Source organism: Lipotes vexillifer, unplaced genomic scaffold (genome assembly GCF_000442215.2).
Source record: "Lipotes vexillifer unplaced genomic scaffold, Lipotes_vexillifer_v1.1 scaffold785, whole genome shotgun sequence".
NCBI classification, from domain to species: Eukaryota; Metazoa; Chordata; class Mammalia; order Artiodactyla; family Lipotidae; genus Lipotes; species Lipotes vexillifer.
The window spans coordinates 755,870-773,354 of record NW_006791778.1 but is presented as its reverse complement, the minus strand read 5'-3'; the positions used below and the strand labels follow the sequence as shown (position 1 = coordinate 773,354).

Genomic DNA, 17,485 nt, shown 5'->3' with positions numbered 1-17,485 from the left:
AAAACTTTTAATGTTATATAATTACATGTGATAGCTATATTGATCAGATTTTTAAAAATCACAGCACCAATTGTTCAATCATATAGATAATTTGATCTATTATTTGTATATTTTGCCTATATAAGCAATCACAAATTTGGACATATTTACAGGCAGTACTACAGGGAATTTGGTATTCCTCAGGTGGATAGCATGTTTGCCTTGCTGCCTTCTAAATGTTAAAATCTCATTTCATCAAATTACTATTTTAAGACATATATACCACATATAATAAATATTCATACAAGAAAGCACTGAAAACAGTGAAATAAGAGAATATTTACTAAAAGTATTGGTTATTAAGTGGAAAAAATTATTTGGTTTGTAGAGGGATATGTTAACGTCACAGGATAGGTTGGAGGTCAATGAAGATTAGAAATGGGATTTAAAAAATTTTTTATTAATTTTTTTAAAACATCTTTATTGGAGTATAATTGCTTTACATTGTTGTGTTAATTTCTGTTGTATAACAAAGTGAATCATCTATACATATCCGTATACCCCCATATCCTCTACCTCTTGTCTCCCTCCCACTCTCTCTATCTCACCCCTCTAGGTGGTCACAAAGTATTGAGCTGATCTCCCTGTGCTATGTGGCTGCTTCCCACTAGCTATCTGTTTTACATTTGGTAGTGTATATATGTCCATGCCACTCTCTCACTTCATCCCAGCTTACCCTTCCCCCTCCCCATGTCCTCAAGTCCGGTCTCTACACCTGTGTCGTTATTCCTGCCATGCCACTAGCTTCATCAGTACCGTTTTTTTAGATTGCATATACATGCGTTAGCTATGTGTGTTAGCATACAGTATTTGTTTTTCTCTTTCTGACTTACTTCACTCTGTATGACAGTCTAGGTCCATCCATAGAAATGGGATTTTTAAATACTGAGTGCAACAGGAAGACTGTCTCTGAGTTGATATGACAAATCAGCTGGATTTTGAGTTATTCTGTTACCTTAGAGTTATTTAATGTTAACTACGAAGATGACTCTGCTGTCCCATCATCATTAAGAAATGTTCTTGAGTTATTTTTTTCTAAGCATTTGTTACTAATGTGAAAGATAAGGCTAACATTGTTTCAGAGTGGATTTTGTATTATATTTGTTATATCTTGATAGTGTCACCATTGCTCAGCATCTGGTTCTTCCCTGTGTAGGTTAAATTTGATCATTTCATTGGGTGTGTATAAGACTAGGGAACTGATTTTTAGTCACAGTGTGTTTACTGGTCAGAACAGCTACCTCCTGGGGAAAAAGTTCCTGAAAGCCTAATTAATGCTTATTTTTTAATCAAATTGGATGTCTTTGGTACCATCCACATGAGAATAATTATCTCACAACTGGAAATATGCTATTGCAGGAATATATTTTCCCTTTGATTTATACTTATCACTCATTTCAATACGATTTCATAAGTTTATAAATTATTCTTCACTAATTACAAATCAAAATATATATTGAGTCTCTTTGTACATCATGATCTGCTAGACACTGTGGGGAGTACAGAATAGTTTAAGATACTCTGTTCTCCCTTCTGACAAGTTTGACCACTACTTTTTTTTTTTTAACATCTGTATTGGAGCATAATTGCTTTACGATGGTGTGTTAGTTTCTGCTTTACAACAAAGTGAATCAGCTTTACATATACATATATCCCCATATCTCCTCCCTCCTGCGTCTCCCTCTCACCCTCCCTATCCCACCCCTCTAGGTGGTCACAAGGCACCGAGCTGATCTCCCTGTGTAACCACTCTTTTCTTGAAATACACTTACGTGTCTTTGCTAGGAAGACATGATATGTCAATGTTAAAAGTATTTCTGTGGCACTAACTCCTTTTAGTGGAAGTTACTAGAAGGCTTTTGCAAGGGGATCAGATAGGTTTTTTTTTTTTTTTTTTTTTTTTTTTTTTTGCGGTACGCGGGCCTCTCACTGTTGTGGCCTCTCCCGTTGTGGAGCACAGGCTCCAGACACGCAGGCTCAGCGGCCATGGCTCACAGGCCCAGCCGCTCTGCGGCGTGTGGGATCTTCCCAGACCAGGGCATGAACCCGCGTCTCCTGCATGGGCAGGCAGACTCTCAACCACTGCGCCACCAGGGAAGACCAGATAGGTAGGTTTTTTTTTTTTCTTTTTTGGTACGCGGACCTCTCACTGCCGTGGCCTCTCCCGTTGCGGAGCGCAGACCCAGCGGCCATGGCCCACGGACCCAGCCGCTCCGCGGCATGCGGGATCCTCCTGGACCGGGGCACGAACCCGCGTGACCCGCATCGGCAGGCGGACTCCCATCCACTGTGCCACCAGGGAAGCCCCAGATAGGTAGATTTTGAAATGGGTTTTTGAAAAGGAAAGAGGGAGGATATTTCAGGCAGGGAAAAATTTGATCAGAGGCACAGAAGAAAAAAACGTGGTAAGTCATTTTACTGGGCTGAGAATTCACAAAGGGGAATAGTGTATCATCTAAACTGCTAGAGGGCAGGACAGAATCTGTTCTCAATTTGTAGCACAGTATTTGATACATTGGAGCTCAGAAATGTTTGTTAAATTAATAAAATTATATATGGTTATTAGTTTTTTAAGGGTATACCTTCACAGGGCTTTAGTCATACTAGATTGTTAGAGAATGTTTTGCAAATTAAGTGAATAGAAAAGGAAAGGTGAAATGCTAGAAAGAGAGACAAAGGATGAAAGGTAGGTTGTGGCCAGATTGTAAAGTCCTTTGTTGACAGATTAAATTTGGACTTTATTCTGTAAAGGAAGAGGAGATCTGAATCATTCAGAGGAGAGGAGTGGCGTAATGAAATTGATCCCCTGGATCAACTGAATTGTAGTGTGAGGACAGATTTGAAAGAGGAAAGTTTAGGGAGGGAGACCACTATTGGTGGTCCAATTTCAGTATTTCTAACAGCAACTTACTATAGATAGGTTGTTGGGATACTTGTTCTGGAAATGAGACTAAGAGTGGTTGCAGGCATTTTGAAGTCCTGCCCTTTCCCCACCCCCTTCTATTCTGTCAGTGAGCCAGGGACAGCCCAGGAAGTGAGCGTTTCACTGCTGGTCAGTGTGAGGATTTGGGAATCACAGGATCTGCTGCTACTGAACTCAATACAAAGATGTTTTTTCAAATCTTTCTACGTTTTGTCAGCAATCTTTCTACCATTGTAACTGGTTTCCTTTCCGTGGTAGTACACTGGATTCCAGGTAGGGGATTTGCCCCTTCCTCTTCCTCTTTCTCCTTTTTCTACCAGCCTGAACTTAGATCTCTGTGCCTCTTTCCTGAAGAATACTAGGGACTTCTGAAGTTTTCCAATCTGTGTGGAGCAGATACAGGCGGTAGCACTGCAGAGCGGGGAGTTAAAGAAGATTGAGTCAGGATTTGTTTACTTGATTTCAGGGAAACAGCCTTTCTGTTTGTATATTTTATACAACATAAGGGGTGGGATTCAGGGTTTAGGAATTCTCTTGGATCTGCAGTAGGAAGAATATTCACTATTTAGAATTTTCTCATTTGAAAATCACTGCTACATGTTCTAATGTAAATGTTTGGTTCTTCTGTTTGCATTCTGGGGGACTGCCTTAAAACCTCTGTTTATTGTTTTGTAGCTTTCTATTGTATCTACTAACTGTTACATGATTTTATTCTTGAAATTGACTGATATAGAGCTATTAGACATCATACTGATATGCAGTAAAAACTTTAAAGTTATTTAATTCGGGGGTGGTGGTGATGGTGTGATGAATTGGGAGATTGGGATTGAAATATACACTAATATGTATAAAATAGATAACTAATAAGAACCTGCTGTATAAAAAATAAATAAAATTCAAAAATTCAAAAACAAAACAAAAAAACAAGAGAAAACCTCTTTGTCCTTCAACCACACGTTCCCATTGTTCTTGAAACCTGCTTTATGGGGGGATGGCACCTGAAGAGGGAAAATAACAACCGCCCAGGCTGTTATATCTTTCTGATAAATATCAGGCTGCAGTCACTTGTGAACCTTTCCCTCATTAGGTTTGGATAATTAATTGCTGAGTCTTGCTGCTTTCTTTTGAGAAAGGGGCAGTATATAAAATATATTTTATAAAAAAATATGCTGCATCTGATTTAAGAATAAATGCTCAATTTCAGGGCTGCAAAAAAAAGAAAAATAAAAAAATAAATTATTTAATTAAATAATGTAGTGCTTGCTCTATGTAAGGCAGTGTGTTAGGTAATGGGGTGGAGACAAAAACAAGACCCTGTACTCAAGGAGTACTGGTAGTAGAAGTCGTAAACTATATTCATCTTTATCACACTAGGTGGAGTAAGACAAATGCCATAAGAGAGCTAAAACAGATGCTGTGTGATTTCAGACTAAGGAGAATCAGTTCTTACTATATGAAATGGGAATATTGTGTTTATGAAGCTGGTGACATGGGCACTGCATCTTGAAGGATGCATCACCTTAAGTAGATGAGAAATATCCTAGGTGAAAACAGGTATACGATTATGATGAGAAGAGACTGGAGAGTGGTCCAGTTTGGCTGGAGGAGAAGGTATTAGTGAGAGGCATTAATGGACAGGTAGGTTGATGTGAGACTGTACAGTGCCTTCATCAATGCCTGGCCAAGTAGTTCAGACCTTATTTAGTAGACAGTGAGGAGTCATTAGTAAAGGTTTTATGGAGGAATATACAACACAATCAGATCTGTGCTTAGAAGATGAATTTAGTAGCAGTGCTCCCTAATGCCTTTACCTTATAGCTCACATACAAAATGATAATATTTTTACTGCATAGTGGAGTAAATTGGATGGGATCTGGAACCCCATGAGCTGCATAGAGCTGGAGGTGATTGACATGGGGCCTCGGCCATCCTAAGGGCTAAGGGGATCAAGAGGCCCACCAATTAGGAAGCTCTGGCATAGATGATAGCTTCCCTATCTAGTTTCAATTAAGAGGCTGTGATAATATCCGTCTAAGAGTCTGTGAGGACCTAAATTATGATAGTAGAAAGGAAGTTACTGCTAGGAAGAGAAAATGAAGCATCAGTGCTTATGAGAACAGGTTCAGGCTGGAAGAAAAATTGGGGGAGCTACCCAGGATAGGTGGACTGGTAAAAATCTTTACAAAGGATTTGTCCCAGGCACCCTTGCAAACTTCTGAGCCCTAGTAATATATAATGGCTACCCTATATCATTCCCTTGTCCTCTTCCTGGCATTGTGTGGGTATAATCAGCAGAATTTAACCACTTATTGAATGTTAGGGGGACAGTGAAGGAAGACAAATTCAAGGCCCACAGAGATTTTGAAGCTATGTTACTTAGCAGGTGGGAAAATTGATTTGGAAGGGGGAAAATGAAAAATTCTCTTTTGACATGTTGAGAGTCACCTGCAAGAAGTAATTGGTGAAAATAAGGGACTAGATGAGATTACCAAGGGAGAGTGCTGAGGTTAAAGGGTAAAGGTCCAAGGTCAGACTTTAGGAACACATTCATGAAGTGATAAGAAGAGGAACCAATAAAGGGAATTAACTTTTGGAAATTATCTATTATTATTATATTTAATTATGATGATGGACTTGAACAGGAAGTTTTATCTGCCTTTTATTCTCATTATCCACATTTTATCATTGAAAAATCTGAGGCTCAGAGTGATTAGTAACTTGCCCAAGGTTGCTAGCTAGTAAGTAGGAAGCTGGTATAAAGCAAACAAAGAGGAAGCAGGAAAGTTAGAAAAGTTCAATGTCTCAGAAGCTAAAAATAGAAAGGGGTTTAAGGAGCTGTTGCCTACATTATCAAGCTCTATGGAAAATATGAAGAATATATAATAAACTGCCACCAGGATGCTATGGAGTACAGAACATGTAAATGTTTTCTAAAATGTAAAATGTTTTAAGTTCATGAATCTATATTAAGACAAATACCCAATCAGGGTATTCAGTTTACTTCTACTTAAGTAAGAGGAGTAAAAGATCTGACCTCAGGGAACTTATTTTAATCTAAGAGTGAAAATAAGATAAATATGCATAATAATAATAAAAGTAGTAAGATAAATACCAGAGGGTTTCCTTTTCTAAGTTTTCAAAGCATCCTCTTTATACTTCTAATCTTGTGGTTCTCAAATTTTATTGTAGTATGCCTAAGAATACCTGCTTGCCCTACCTCAGAGATTCTGATTTATTAGGTCCAGAGTGGGGTCCATGAATCTGCGCATTAGCAATAACACCAGGTATTTCTGTTACAAGTAGACCCCAGGCCAGACCTTGAGAAATAATGCTCAAACAAAATGCTGACTACAGTATAAATGATCTGCTTGTATGTCTGTTTCCTAGGCAGTGGATTCCTTTACATCTGAGTTCTAACACTTTATCCCTCAGCAGTGCCTATCACTTTGTTGAATGAATAAATAATTCAAAGAAAGAAGATATTACGTCTTGTTGATTGGTCATTGAAAGCTACATAAATAATAATAGGTAACATTGTTTGAGGGACTTCCCTGGTGGTGAAGTGGTTGGGAATCTGCCTGCCAATGCAGGGGACACAGGTTCGATCCCTGGTCTGGGAAGATCCCACATGCCATGGAGCAACTAAGCCCATGCGTCACAACTACTGAGCTTGTGCTCTAGAGCCCACAAGCCACAACTACTGAGCCTCTGTGCCACAATTACTGAAACCCAGGTGCCTAGAGTCTGTGCTGCGCAACAAGAGAAGCCACCGCAATGAGAAGTCACTGCAATGAAGAGTAGCCCCTGCTCACCACAACTAGAGAAAGCCTGCACGCAGCAACGAAGACCCAGTGCAGTCAAAAATAAATTAAAAAAAAAAAATTTATAAAAAAAGACTCAAAAAATTGTTTGAGTATTTACTATGTTCTAAAAACTTAATGTAACCTAACCTGTTTATTATTTATAGCCTTAGAAGCAATAAGGATTATTATTATTCCCATCTTAGAAGGAGGAAGCAGCACAGAGAGGTGGTCTTCCTCAAGGCTAATTATTTGGAAAATGGGAGGCCAAGATTTGAACCCAAGCATTCTAGAGCCAGTCAGAGCCTGGTCCCACACTCTTAAGTATTACACTATGCTGCCTCTTAAAGGAAATAGCATTTCAGATAGACTTTGAACAATAGATAAAATTTCCTTAGGGATAGATTAGTGGGAAGGACATTCAGGGTGAAAGTGAATTTTCTTTGGGAAATCAGGAAATAGCTGGGTTTGACCAAATTGTTACTTATAGGAAAGTAGAAGGACTCAAGTGCTCTAAACTCAATTTTTGAAAGAGTTGAAAGAAGTGGGATAATAGATACACTATTATAAAATGTTCTGCTAAAACAATAGTGTCCCTATTTTTAGTTAGGTTTTCTAGTTTAGACTTCATCACTGTTAAAGTTTTATGAAATAAAAGACTATATTTTATAGTATCTAATTAATTATGTACTTGACCACCCCTCTGTGTTAGGAAATACTGCCTGTGAACACTGAATAAATATGAAATAAAGGGATAATTTTCAGCTCTATTATAAAATAATGCCTTTTTTGTGGCTTTTGAATTTCAGGTAATTTCAGACCAGGTTTCACTGCATAATTTAATTTATGATACCTTTTTCCTAGAAAATGCCATGTTCATTCATGTGTGTACCATTAAAATAGCAGAAATTAGGGGCTCCCCTGGTGGCGCAGTGGTTAAGAATCCGCCTGCCAATGCAGCGGACATGGGTTTGAGCCCTGGTCCGGGAAGATCCCACATGCCGTGGAGCAACTAAGCCCGGGCGCCACAACTACTGAAACCACGTGCCACAACTACTGAAGCCCACGTGCCTAGTGCCTGTGCTCCGCAACAAGAGAAGCCACCGCAGTGAGAAGCCCACGCACTGCAATGAAGAGTAGTCCCCGCTCACCACAACTAGAGAAAGCCCGCACGCAGCAACGAAGACCCAACGCAGCCAAAAAAAAAAAAAAAAAAAAGGCAGAAATTAAATTGCAGATCCTATTAAATTCTCATAAATCACTATGAAATCTTTGGGATCACATTCTGGTGTACCTAAAGTACTGAGGTCAATGTAATTATGATAATATTGAATGGTGGGTATTTTTTATTATAACAGTGATGTGTAGCTATTAGTACATCTGTGCTTAGCATGTAGATTCAGTGTTGTGAAAAGACCAGCATTGTTCAACTATGAGAAATGACAATAGTGGTAACTAAAGTCCTGAGTTAATTCTTAGGCAGATTTGTACTGCAAGAACACCAAAAGGATTATTGTGGTTCAAAAATGGAGAACCAAAGAGTTGGTGGTCTGAGAATGAGGAAGGAGAGGAATTTGGGGACTATATTTGGTGTTAGGTTTATACTTCTCTTACCAGTAGATGAGATTATTGTCTATGGAGAAACAGGAGTGTTCATAGAAGATTGGTACAATTTTTGTGCTTTTGATTTCCTCTTCACAGTGTTGAAGAAGTACATGGAAAATACTCATCAGAAAAAAGTGATTTTCAGTAAGCGGAAGAGCCTTCCGTGTATTGCACCACTTTTAACCACGGTGGAGGAGACTCCGCAGATCATCTCTGCTCGAGTCCGGGGACATTTTCCTAAGTGGCTCAATGGCTGTCTGCTTCGAATTGGACCTGGGAAGTTCGAGTATGGGAAGGATAAGTAAGCCTTGATTTTGGAGAACAATTTGGATTTCTTAGCATGGACTGGTTCTGTGGAATATGCATTAATATCTGCTTCCTCTCTGAGGCTAACATTGCCATGCACTCCCTTTGATTACAGATGAGGAAACTATAGTCTACAGAAAAAAAATGGAGGTTTAATTCTTTTTTAAAAGTTTTGACTTTTCTGCTTTGCAGAATATTGCAAATTTTAAGTCATCTGAAAGTTTATGCTAAAAGAGAAGTGTTAGGAACTATCTATAGGACTAGCAATCACTATTTCATCACAAGTTCCTGAAGGAAGGGGCAATGTCTTCACCTCATACCACTCCCTTACCCAGTACTCCCCAGACACAATGGCTCTTTCAGTTCCTCAAACCAGTCATGTTTATTTTTGCTCAGGGTCTTGGCATTGGCTTTCTCATCTCTCTTCCCAAGTCTGATTCTTGTCATTCAGATATGAGCTCAAATTTCACATCCTTTGAGCCTTCCCTGATCTCCCAATTTAAAAATGCTACTATTTTTTATATTACCTATTTTAATTCTCTGCATTATCAATATCCAGTATATTTTTGTTTATTTATTTATTAGCTGTGTTTCCTCACTAGATGGCAGTCTCATGACGGTGGGGATGTTTTCTTGTTAAACCCATATCCCCAATATCTAGGATAGTGCCCTGTACTTAAATAGCACTCAATAAATATATGTAAATAATTGAAAAAATCCAATAACTCTTTAGTGAGTTACTTCTCTGTGTGTCTACAGGGACATGAAGTGATGTGAAGAAACCACTATGGTCAGGAAGAAATCTACTAATCTACTAATCTACTAATCTACTGGCTGTACTAATTTACTTTTTCACCAACAGTGCGTGAGTGTTCTCTTTTCTGCACATCCTCCCCAACACTTGTTATTTCTTGACTTTTCAATAATAGCCATTCTAACAGGTGTAGGGTGGTATGTCATTGTGGTTTTGATTTGCATATGCCTGATGACTAGTGATGTTGAGCATATGTTCATGTACCTGTTGACCATCTGTATGTCTTTTTTTGGAAAATGTCTATACAGATCTTCAGCCCATTTTAAAACCAGGTTTATGTTTTTTTGCTATTGAGTGTATGAGTTCTTTTTTTTTTTTTTTTTTTTTTTTTTTTTTTTTTTTTTTTTTTTGGCTGGGGTTTTTTTTTTTTTAACTTTATTTATTTATTTATTTATGGCTGTGTTGGCTCTTCGTTTCTGTGTGAGGGCTTTCTCTAGTTGCGGCAAGCGGGGGGCCATTCTTCATCGCGGTGCGTCGACCTCTCACTATCGCGGCCTCTCGTTGCAGAGCACAGGCTCCAGACGCGCAGGCTCAGTAATTGTGGCTCACGGGGCTAGTTGCTCCGCGGCATGTGGGATCCTCCCAGACCAGGGCTCAAACCCGTGTCCCCTGCATTGGCAGGCAGACTCTCAACCACTGTGCCACCAGGGAAGCCCTGTATGAGTTCTTTATATATTTTAGATATTAACTGAATTTGTTTGCCCTCATTTAAAAAAGTTTCATACTGTCATAAGCCTTTTTATCTGTGTTGCTACAAAATCTGAATGACTATTACTTTTAATGGCTGGATGATATTCCAGAAATCACTGCCCTTTAAAAAAATATGATAAAATACACATTACATAAAATTTGCCATCTAAAATTTGCCAACGATTTTTGAGCGTACATTCATTAGCATTAAGTACATTCACACTGATGTGCTATCATCACCACCGTCCATCTACTTTTCATCTTGCAAAACTGAAACTCTGTACCCATTTAACAGTAACTCCCTATGCTCCCCTTCCCCAAGCTCCTGGCAAACACTTAATTGTACCTTCTATTAGTTATATCATTCCTATGGGCCTGGTGGGGATCTGATTATGGTCCTACTGTGTTTCTCCAGCTGTTGTTAGAAACATATCAAGAATTAGGGGCATGTTTAAGATATATTTCTTAATAACCCAGATATTTTAATTTGCTGAACCTGTTGCATCTTGTCTTTACTGAATATTAGACTTTTAAAATGCCACTGCTAGAAGGAAACAAAATGCAATGTTCTTCCACCGCCCTACCCCTCCCCAACCAGCTGCTGCAAGAAGCCCTTAAGAAGTTACTTTAAATGCTTAGGGTAATGGCTGGGGGGCTGGGAAGGTAGGGGACTGATTTGGAGGTAGAAAAAAAGAAAATGACTGAACAGACCTATGGACACCCACCCTTAGCGCTAACAGAGAAGCTCTACTTTTCCCTATTTTTATCTGGATTTCATGAAAATTATAATTTGAAAAAAGATTATGAAGCAAAAAAGAAGAGGAGGAGGAAAAGAAAAATAAAACTATTAGTTCACTGCCCAGAGGGTAACAGCCTCTTACAAAAAGCACATGGTATTTCATCTGCTACAGGAGCAGTTTTAGTCAATTGTAAAGCCAAGTAGCAGAGCTACTCAGGGCCTGGGATTGCACCACAGGCCTCTTTTAATATAAAGATCTTTGTGGGGGAAGGAAAATGGGTGGTGTGGTTGGTCCTCATAAGTGTCTACTTTGTCCTTCAAATCAATTTTTTTTCAGAGCCAGCAGTAGGCATTTATAGCAAGAACAAGGTCTTGCCTGCCTCTTGGGTGAGAAGTACAGGTATCTTCAAGTTGAAGAGAAAACAAATTGAGGCTTAGTTTAGTGGTTTGGCTCCCAACTTAGATTTACTTATTTATTTTCATGGGAGACTTTTCTTTTTTATTTCTAAAAGGCATCATCAGTTATTTCTGTTATCATAATATACAACTTTCTCTTTTGTGGACCCCTAAGTCTCATTCATACCTTTCATGTCTTTTCAATAGAATTCACTTGCAAACATTTTGGGAGGCATTTCTTTAACTTTTTATTTTATATTGGAAAGTAGTTGATTAACAACGTTGTGATAGTGATAGTTTCAGGTGTACAGCAAAGTGATTCAGTTGTACGTATACATGTATCTATTCTTTTTCAAATTCTTTTCCCATTTAGGTTGTTGCATAATATTGAGGATAGTTCCCTGTGCTATACAGTAGGTCCTTGTTGGTTATCCATTTAAAATATAGCAGTGTGTACGTGTCAATCCCAAACTCCCTAACTGCCCCTCTTGCCCACCCTTCCCCCCTGGTAACTATAAGTTCGTTCTGTGAGTCTCTTTCTGTTTTCTCAAAAAGTTCATTTGTTTTTAGATTCCGCATATAAGTGATATCGTACAATGTTTCTCTTTCTCTGTCTGACTTACTTCACTCAGTATGACAATCTCTAGGTCTGTCCACATTGCTGCAAATGGCATTATTTCATTCTTTTCAAAAAGTTCATTTGTTTTTAGATTCCGCATATAAGTGATATCGTACAATGTTTCTCTTTCTCTGTCTGACTTACTTCACTCAGTATGACAATCTCTAGGTCTGTCCACATTGCTGCAAATGGCATTATTTCATTCTTTTTAATGGCTGAATAATATTCCATTGTATGTATGTACCATATATATGTTCCCATATCTCTTCCCTCTTTGTCTCCCTCCCTCCCACCCTCCCTATCCCACCCCTCCAGACAGCCACAAAGAACCGAGCCGGTTTCCCTGTGCCATGCGGCTGCTTCCCACTGGCTATCTACCTTACGTTTGTTAGTATATATATGTCCATGTCTCTCTCTCGCCCTAACACACCTCACCCTTCCCCCTCCCCATATCCTCAAGTCTGTTCTCCAGTAGGTCTCTGTCTTTATTCCTGTTTTACCCCTAGGTTCTTCATAACATTTTTTTTTCTTAAATTCCATATATATGTGTTAGCATACGGTATTTGTCCTTCTCTTTCTGACTTACTTCACTCTGTATGACAGACTCTAGATCTATCCACCTCATTACAAATAGCTCAATTTCGTTTCTTTTTATGGCTGAGTAATATTCCATTGTATATATGTGCCACATCTTCTTTATCCATTCATCCGACGACGGGCACTTAGGTTGTTTCCATCTCCGGGCTATTGTAAATAGAGCTGCAATGAACATTTTGGTACATGACTCTTTCTGAATTCTGGTTTCCTCAGGGTATATACCTAGTAGTGGGATTGCTGGGTCATATGGTAGTTCTATTTGTAGTTTTTTAAGGAACCTCCATACTGTTCTCCATAGTGGCTGAACCAATTCACATTCCCACCAGCAGTGCAAGAGTGTTCCCTTTTCTCCACACCCTCTCCAGCATTTATTGTTTCTAGATTTTTTGATGATGGCCATTCTGACTGGTGTGAGATGATATCTCATTGTAGTTTTGATTTGCATTTCTCTAATGATTAATGATGTTGAGCATTCTTTCATGTGTTTGTTGGCAGTCTGTATATCTTCTTTGGAGAAATGTCTATTTAGGTCTTCTGCCCATTTTTGGATTGGGTTGTTTATTTTTTTGTTATTGAGCTGCATGAGCTGCCTGTAAATTTTAGAGATTAATCCTTTGTCAGTTGATTCATTTGCAAATATTTTCTCCCATTCTGAGGGCTGTCTTTTGGTCTTGTTTATGGTTTCCTTTGCTGTGCAAAAGCTTTGAAGTTTCATTAGGTCCCATTTGTTTATTTTTGTTTTTATCTCCATTACTCTAGGAGATGGGTCAAGAAGGATCTTGCTGTGATTTATGTCATAGAGTGTTCTGCCTATGTTTTCCTCTAAGAGTTTGATAGTTTCTGGCCTTACATTTAGGTCTTTAATCCATTTTGAGCTTATTTTTGTGTATGGTGTTAGGGAGTGATCTAATCTCATACTTTTACATGTACCTATCCAATTTTCCCAGCACCACTTATTGAAGAGGCTGTCCTTTCTCCACTGTATATTCCTGCCACCTTTATCAAAGATAAGGTGACCATATGTGCATGGGTTTATCTCTGGGCTTTCTATCCTATTCCATTGATCTATCTTTCTGTTTTTGGTACCACCTCTTCTTTATCCATTCCTCTGTCGATGGACATTTAGGTTGCCTCCATATCTTGGCTATTGTAAACAGTGCTGCAATGAACATTGGAGTGCATGTATACTTTTGGACCATGTTTTTCTCCAGATATATGCCCAGGAGTGGTATTGCAAGATCAAATGGTAGCTCTATTTTTAGTTTTTTAAGGAGCCTTCATACTGTTCTCCATAGTGGCTGTACCAATTTATATTCCCACCAACAGTGTAGGAGGTTTCCCTTTTCTCTATAGCCTCTCCAGCATTTATTGTTTGTAGTCTTTTTTTTTTTTTTTTTTTTTGCGGTACGTGGGCCTCCCACCGCTGCAGCCTCTCCCACTGCGGAGCACAGGCTCCATATGCGCAGGCTCAGCGGCCATGGCTCACGGGCCCAGCCGCTCCACGGCATGTGGGATCTTCCTGGACTGGGGCACGAACCCGTGTCCCCTGCATTGGCAGGCGGACTCTCAACTACTGCGCCACCAGGGAAGCCCTGTTTGTAGTCTTTTTGATGATAGCCATTTTGACTGGTGTGAGGTGATATCTCAGTGTAGTTTTTATTTGCATTTCTCTAATAATTAGTGATGTTGAACAACTTTTCATGTGCCTTTTGGCCATCTATATGTCTTCTTTGGAGAAAAGTCTATTTAGGTCTTCTGCACATTTTTTGACTGGGTTATTTGTTTTGATGATATAAGCTGCATGAGCTGTTTGTAAATTTTGGAGACTAATCCCTTGTTGAGCACATCATTTGCAAATATTTGCTCCCAATCTGTGGGTTGTCCTTTTGTTTCGTTTATGGTTTCCTTTGCTGTGCAAAAACGTTTGAGTTTAACTAGGTCCTATTTGTTTATTTTTGTTTTTATTTCTATTACTCTGGGATATGGATCGAAAAAGAATATTGCTGTGATTTATGTCAGAAAGTGTTCTGCCTGTGTTTTCCTCTAAGAGTTTTACAGTGTCCGGTCTTGCATTTGGGTCTTTAATCCATTTTGAGCTTATTTTTGTGTATGGTGTTAAAGAATGTTCTAATTTCATTTTTTTACATATAGTTATCCAGTTTTCCCAGCACCATTTGTTGAAGAGACTGTCTTTCCAGCATTGTATAGTCTTGCCTCCTTTGTTGTAGATTAATTGACCAGAGGTGAGTGGATTTATTTCTGGGCTTTCTATCCTGTTCCATTGATCTATATTTCTATTTTTGTGCCAGTAATGTACTGTTTTGATGACTATAGCTTTGCAGTATAGTCTGAAGCCAGGAAGCCTGATTTCTCCAGCTCCATTTTTCTTTCTCAAGATTGCTTTGGCTATTCAGGGTCTTTTGTGTCTCCATACAAATTTTAAGATTTTTTGTTCTAGTTCTGTGAAAAATGCTATTGGTAATTTGATAGGGATTGCTTTGAATCTGTAGATTGCCTTGAGTAGTATAGTCATTTTCACAGTATTGATTCTTCTAATCCAAGAACATGGTATATCTTTCCATCTGTTTGTGTCATCTTTGATTTCTTTCATCAGCGTCTTATAGTTTTCAGAGTACAGGTCTTTTGCCTCCTTAGGTAGACTTATATCTAGGTATTTTATTCTTTTTGATGCAATGCTAAATGGGATTATTTCCTTAATTTCTCTTTCTGGTCTTTTGTTGTTAGTGTATAGAAATGCAAGAGATTTCTGTGTATTAATTTTATAACCTGCAACTTTACCAAATTCATTGATGAGCTCTAGTATTTTTCTGGTGACATCTTTAGGATTTTCTATGTATAGTATCATGTCATCTGCAGATAGTGACAGTTTAACTTCTTCTTTTGCAATTTGGATTCCTTTTATTTCTTTTTCTTCTCTGATTGCCGTGGCTAGGACTTCCAAAACTATGTTGAATAAAAGTGGCGAGAGTGGACATCCTTGTCTTATTCCTGATCTTAGAGGAAATGCTTTCAGCTTTTCACCATTGAGTATGATGTTAGCTGTAGGTTTTTCATATATGGCCATTATTATGTGGAGGTAATTTCCCTTTATGCCCACTTTGTGAAGAGTTTTTATCATAAATGGGTGCTGAATTTTGTCAAAAGATTTTCCTGAATCTATTGAAATGATCATATGGTTTTTATTCTTCAGTTTGTTGATGTGGAGTATCATATTGACTGATTTGTGTATACTGAAAAATCCTTGCATCCTTGGGATAAATCCTACTTGATCATGGTGTATGGTCCTTTTAATGTGTTGTTGGTTTCTGTTTGCTAGTATTTTGTTGAGAATTTTTGCGTCTTATGTTCATCAGTGATATCTTTGTCTGTTTTGTGGTATCTTTGTCTGGTTTTGGTATCAGGGTGATGGTAGACTCATAGAATGAGTTTGGGAGCTCTCCTTCCTCTGAAATTTTTTGGAAGAGTTTCAGAAGGATAGGTGTTAGCTCTTCTCTAAATGTTTGGTAGAACTTCTGAAGCCATTAGGCCTCGACTTTTGTTTGTTGGGAGTTTTTGAATCACAATTTCAACTTCATTGCTTGTAATTGGCCTGTTCATATTTTCTATTTCTTCCTGGTTCAGTCTTGGGATAATGTACCTTTCTAAGAATTTGTCCATTTCTTCCAAGTTGTCCATTTATTGGTATACAGTTGTTTGTAGTAGTTTCTTATGATCCTTTGTATTTCTGTGATGTCAGTTGCTAACTTTTTCTTTTCCATTTCTAATTTTATTGATTTGAGTCCCCTCGCTTTTTTCTTGATAAGTCTAGCTAAAGGTTTATCAATTTTGTTCATCTTTTCAAAGTACCAGCTTTTAGTTTCATTGATCTTTCCTATTGTTTTCTTCATTTTTATTTCATTTATTTCTGCTCTGATCTTTATGATTTCTTTCCTTCTACGAACTTGGGTTTTGTTTCTTCTTCTTTCTCTAGTTCCTTTAGATGTAAGGTTAGGTTGTTTATCTGGGATTTTTCTTGTTTCTTGAGGTAAGATTGTATTGCTATAAACTTCCCTCTTAGTACTGCAGGATTGGTTGGAGCATTTAATTCATTTACGTTTTAAACAAATTTTATTTATTTTTGGCTGTGTTGGGTCTTCGTTGTTGTGTGTGGGCTTTCTCTATTTGCGGCGAGTGGGGGCTACTCTTTGTTGTGGTGCGCGGGCTTCTCATTGCAGTGGCTTCTCTTGTTGCGGAGCATGGGCTGTAGCCTTGTGGGCTTCAGTAGTTGCAGCACATGGGCTCAGTAGTTGTGGCACACAGGCCCAAGAGCACACAGGCTTCAGTAGTTGTGGTGTGCAGACTCAGTAGTTGTGGCTTGTGGGCTGTAGAGCGCAGGCTCAGTAGCTGTGGTGCATGGGATTAGTTGCTCTGCGGCATGTGGGATCTTCCCAGACCAGGGCTTGAACCCACATCCCCTGCACTGGCAGGTGGATTCTTAACCACTGTGCCACCAGGGAAGCTCCTTAATTCATTTACATTTAAGGTAATTATTGATATGTATGTTCCTATTGCCATTTTCTTAATTGTTTTAGGTTTGTTTTGTAAGTCTTTTTTCTTCTCTTCCTCTTTTGTTCTCTTGTGGTTTGATGACCATCTTTAGTGTTGTGTTTGGGTTGCTTTTTCTTTTGTGTGTGTCTATCTATTGTAGTTTTTGGGCTTGCTGTTCCCATGAGGTTTTGATATAGCAGTCTATATGTGTACAGGGTTATTTTAAGTTTCTGGTCTCTGCCCCGACTAGAGGAGTTCCTTTAGCATTTGTTGCAAAGCTGGTCTGGTGGTGCTGAATTCTCTTGGCTAATGGCAGCCTCCAGGAGGGCTCACACCAATGAGTACTTCCCAGAACTGCTGCTGCCAGTGTCTTTGTCCCCACAGTGAGCCACAGCTGTCCCCTGCCTCT

General features: G+C 38.7%; 1 protein-coding gene across 1 annotated transcript in view; it reads left to right on the top strand.

Annotated features, from left to right (window-relative positions):
* Positions 1 to 3,147: 3,147 nt before the first annotated feature.
* BCO2 (beta-carotene oxygenase 2) overlaps positions 3,148 to 17,485 on the top strand; it is a 46,601-nt gene continuing 32,263 nt past the window's right edge. Inside the window, 2 exon segments of the mRNA XM_007464634.1 lie at positions 3,148 to 3,235; positions 8,464 to 8,668. Coding sequence (XP_007464696.1) covers positions 3,148 to 3,235; positions 8,464 to 8,668 — 293 coding nt within the window.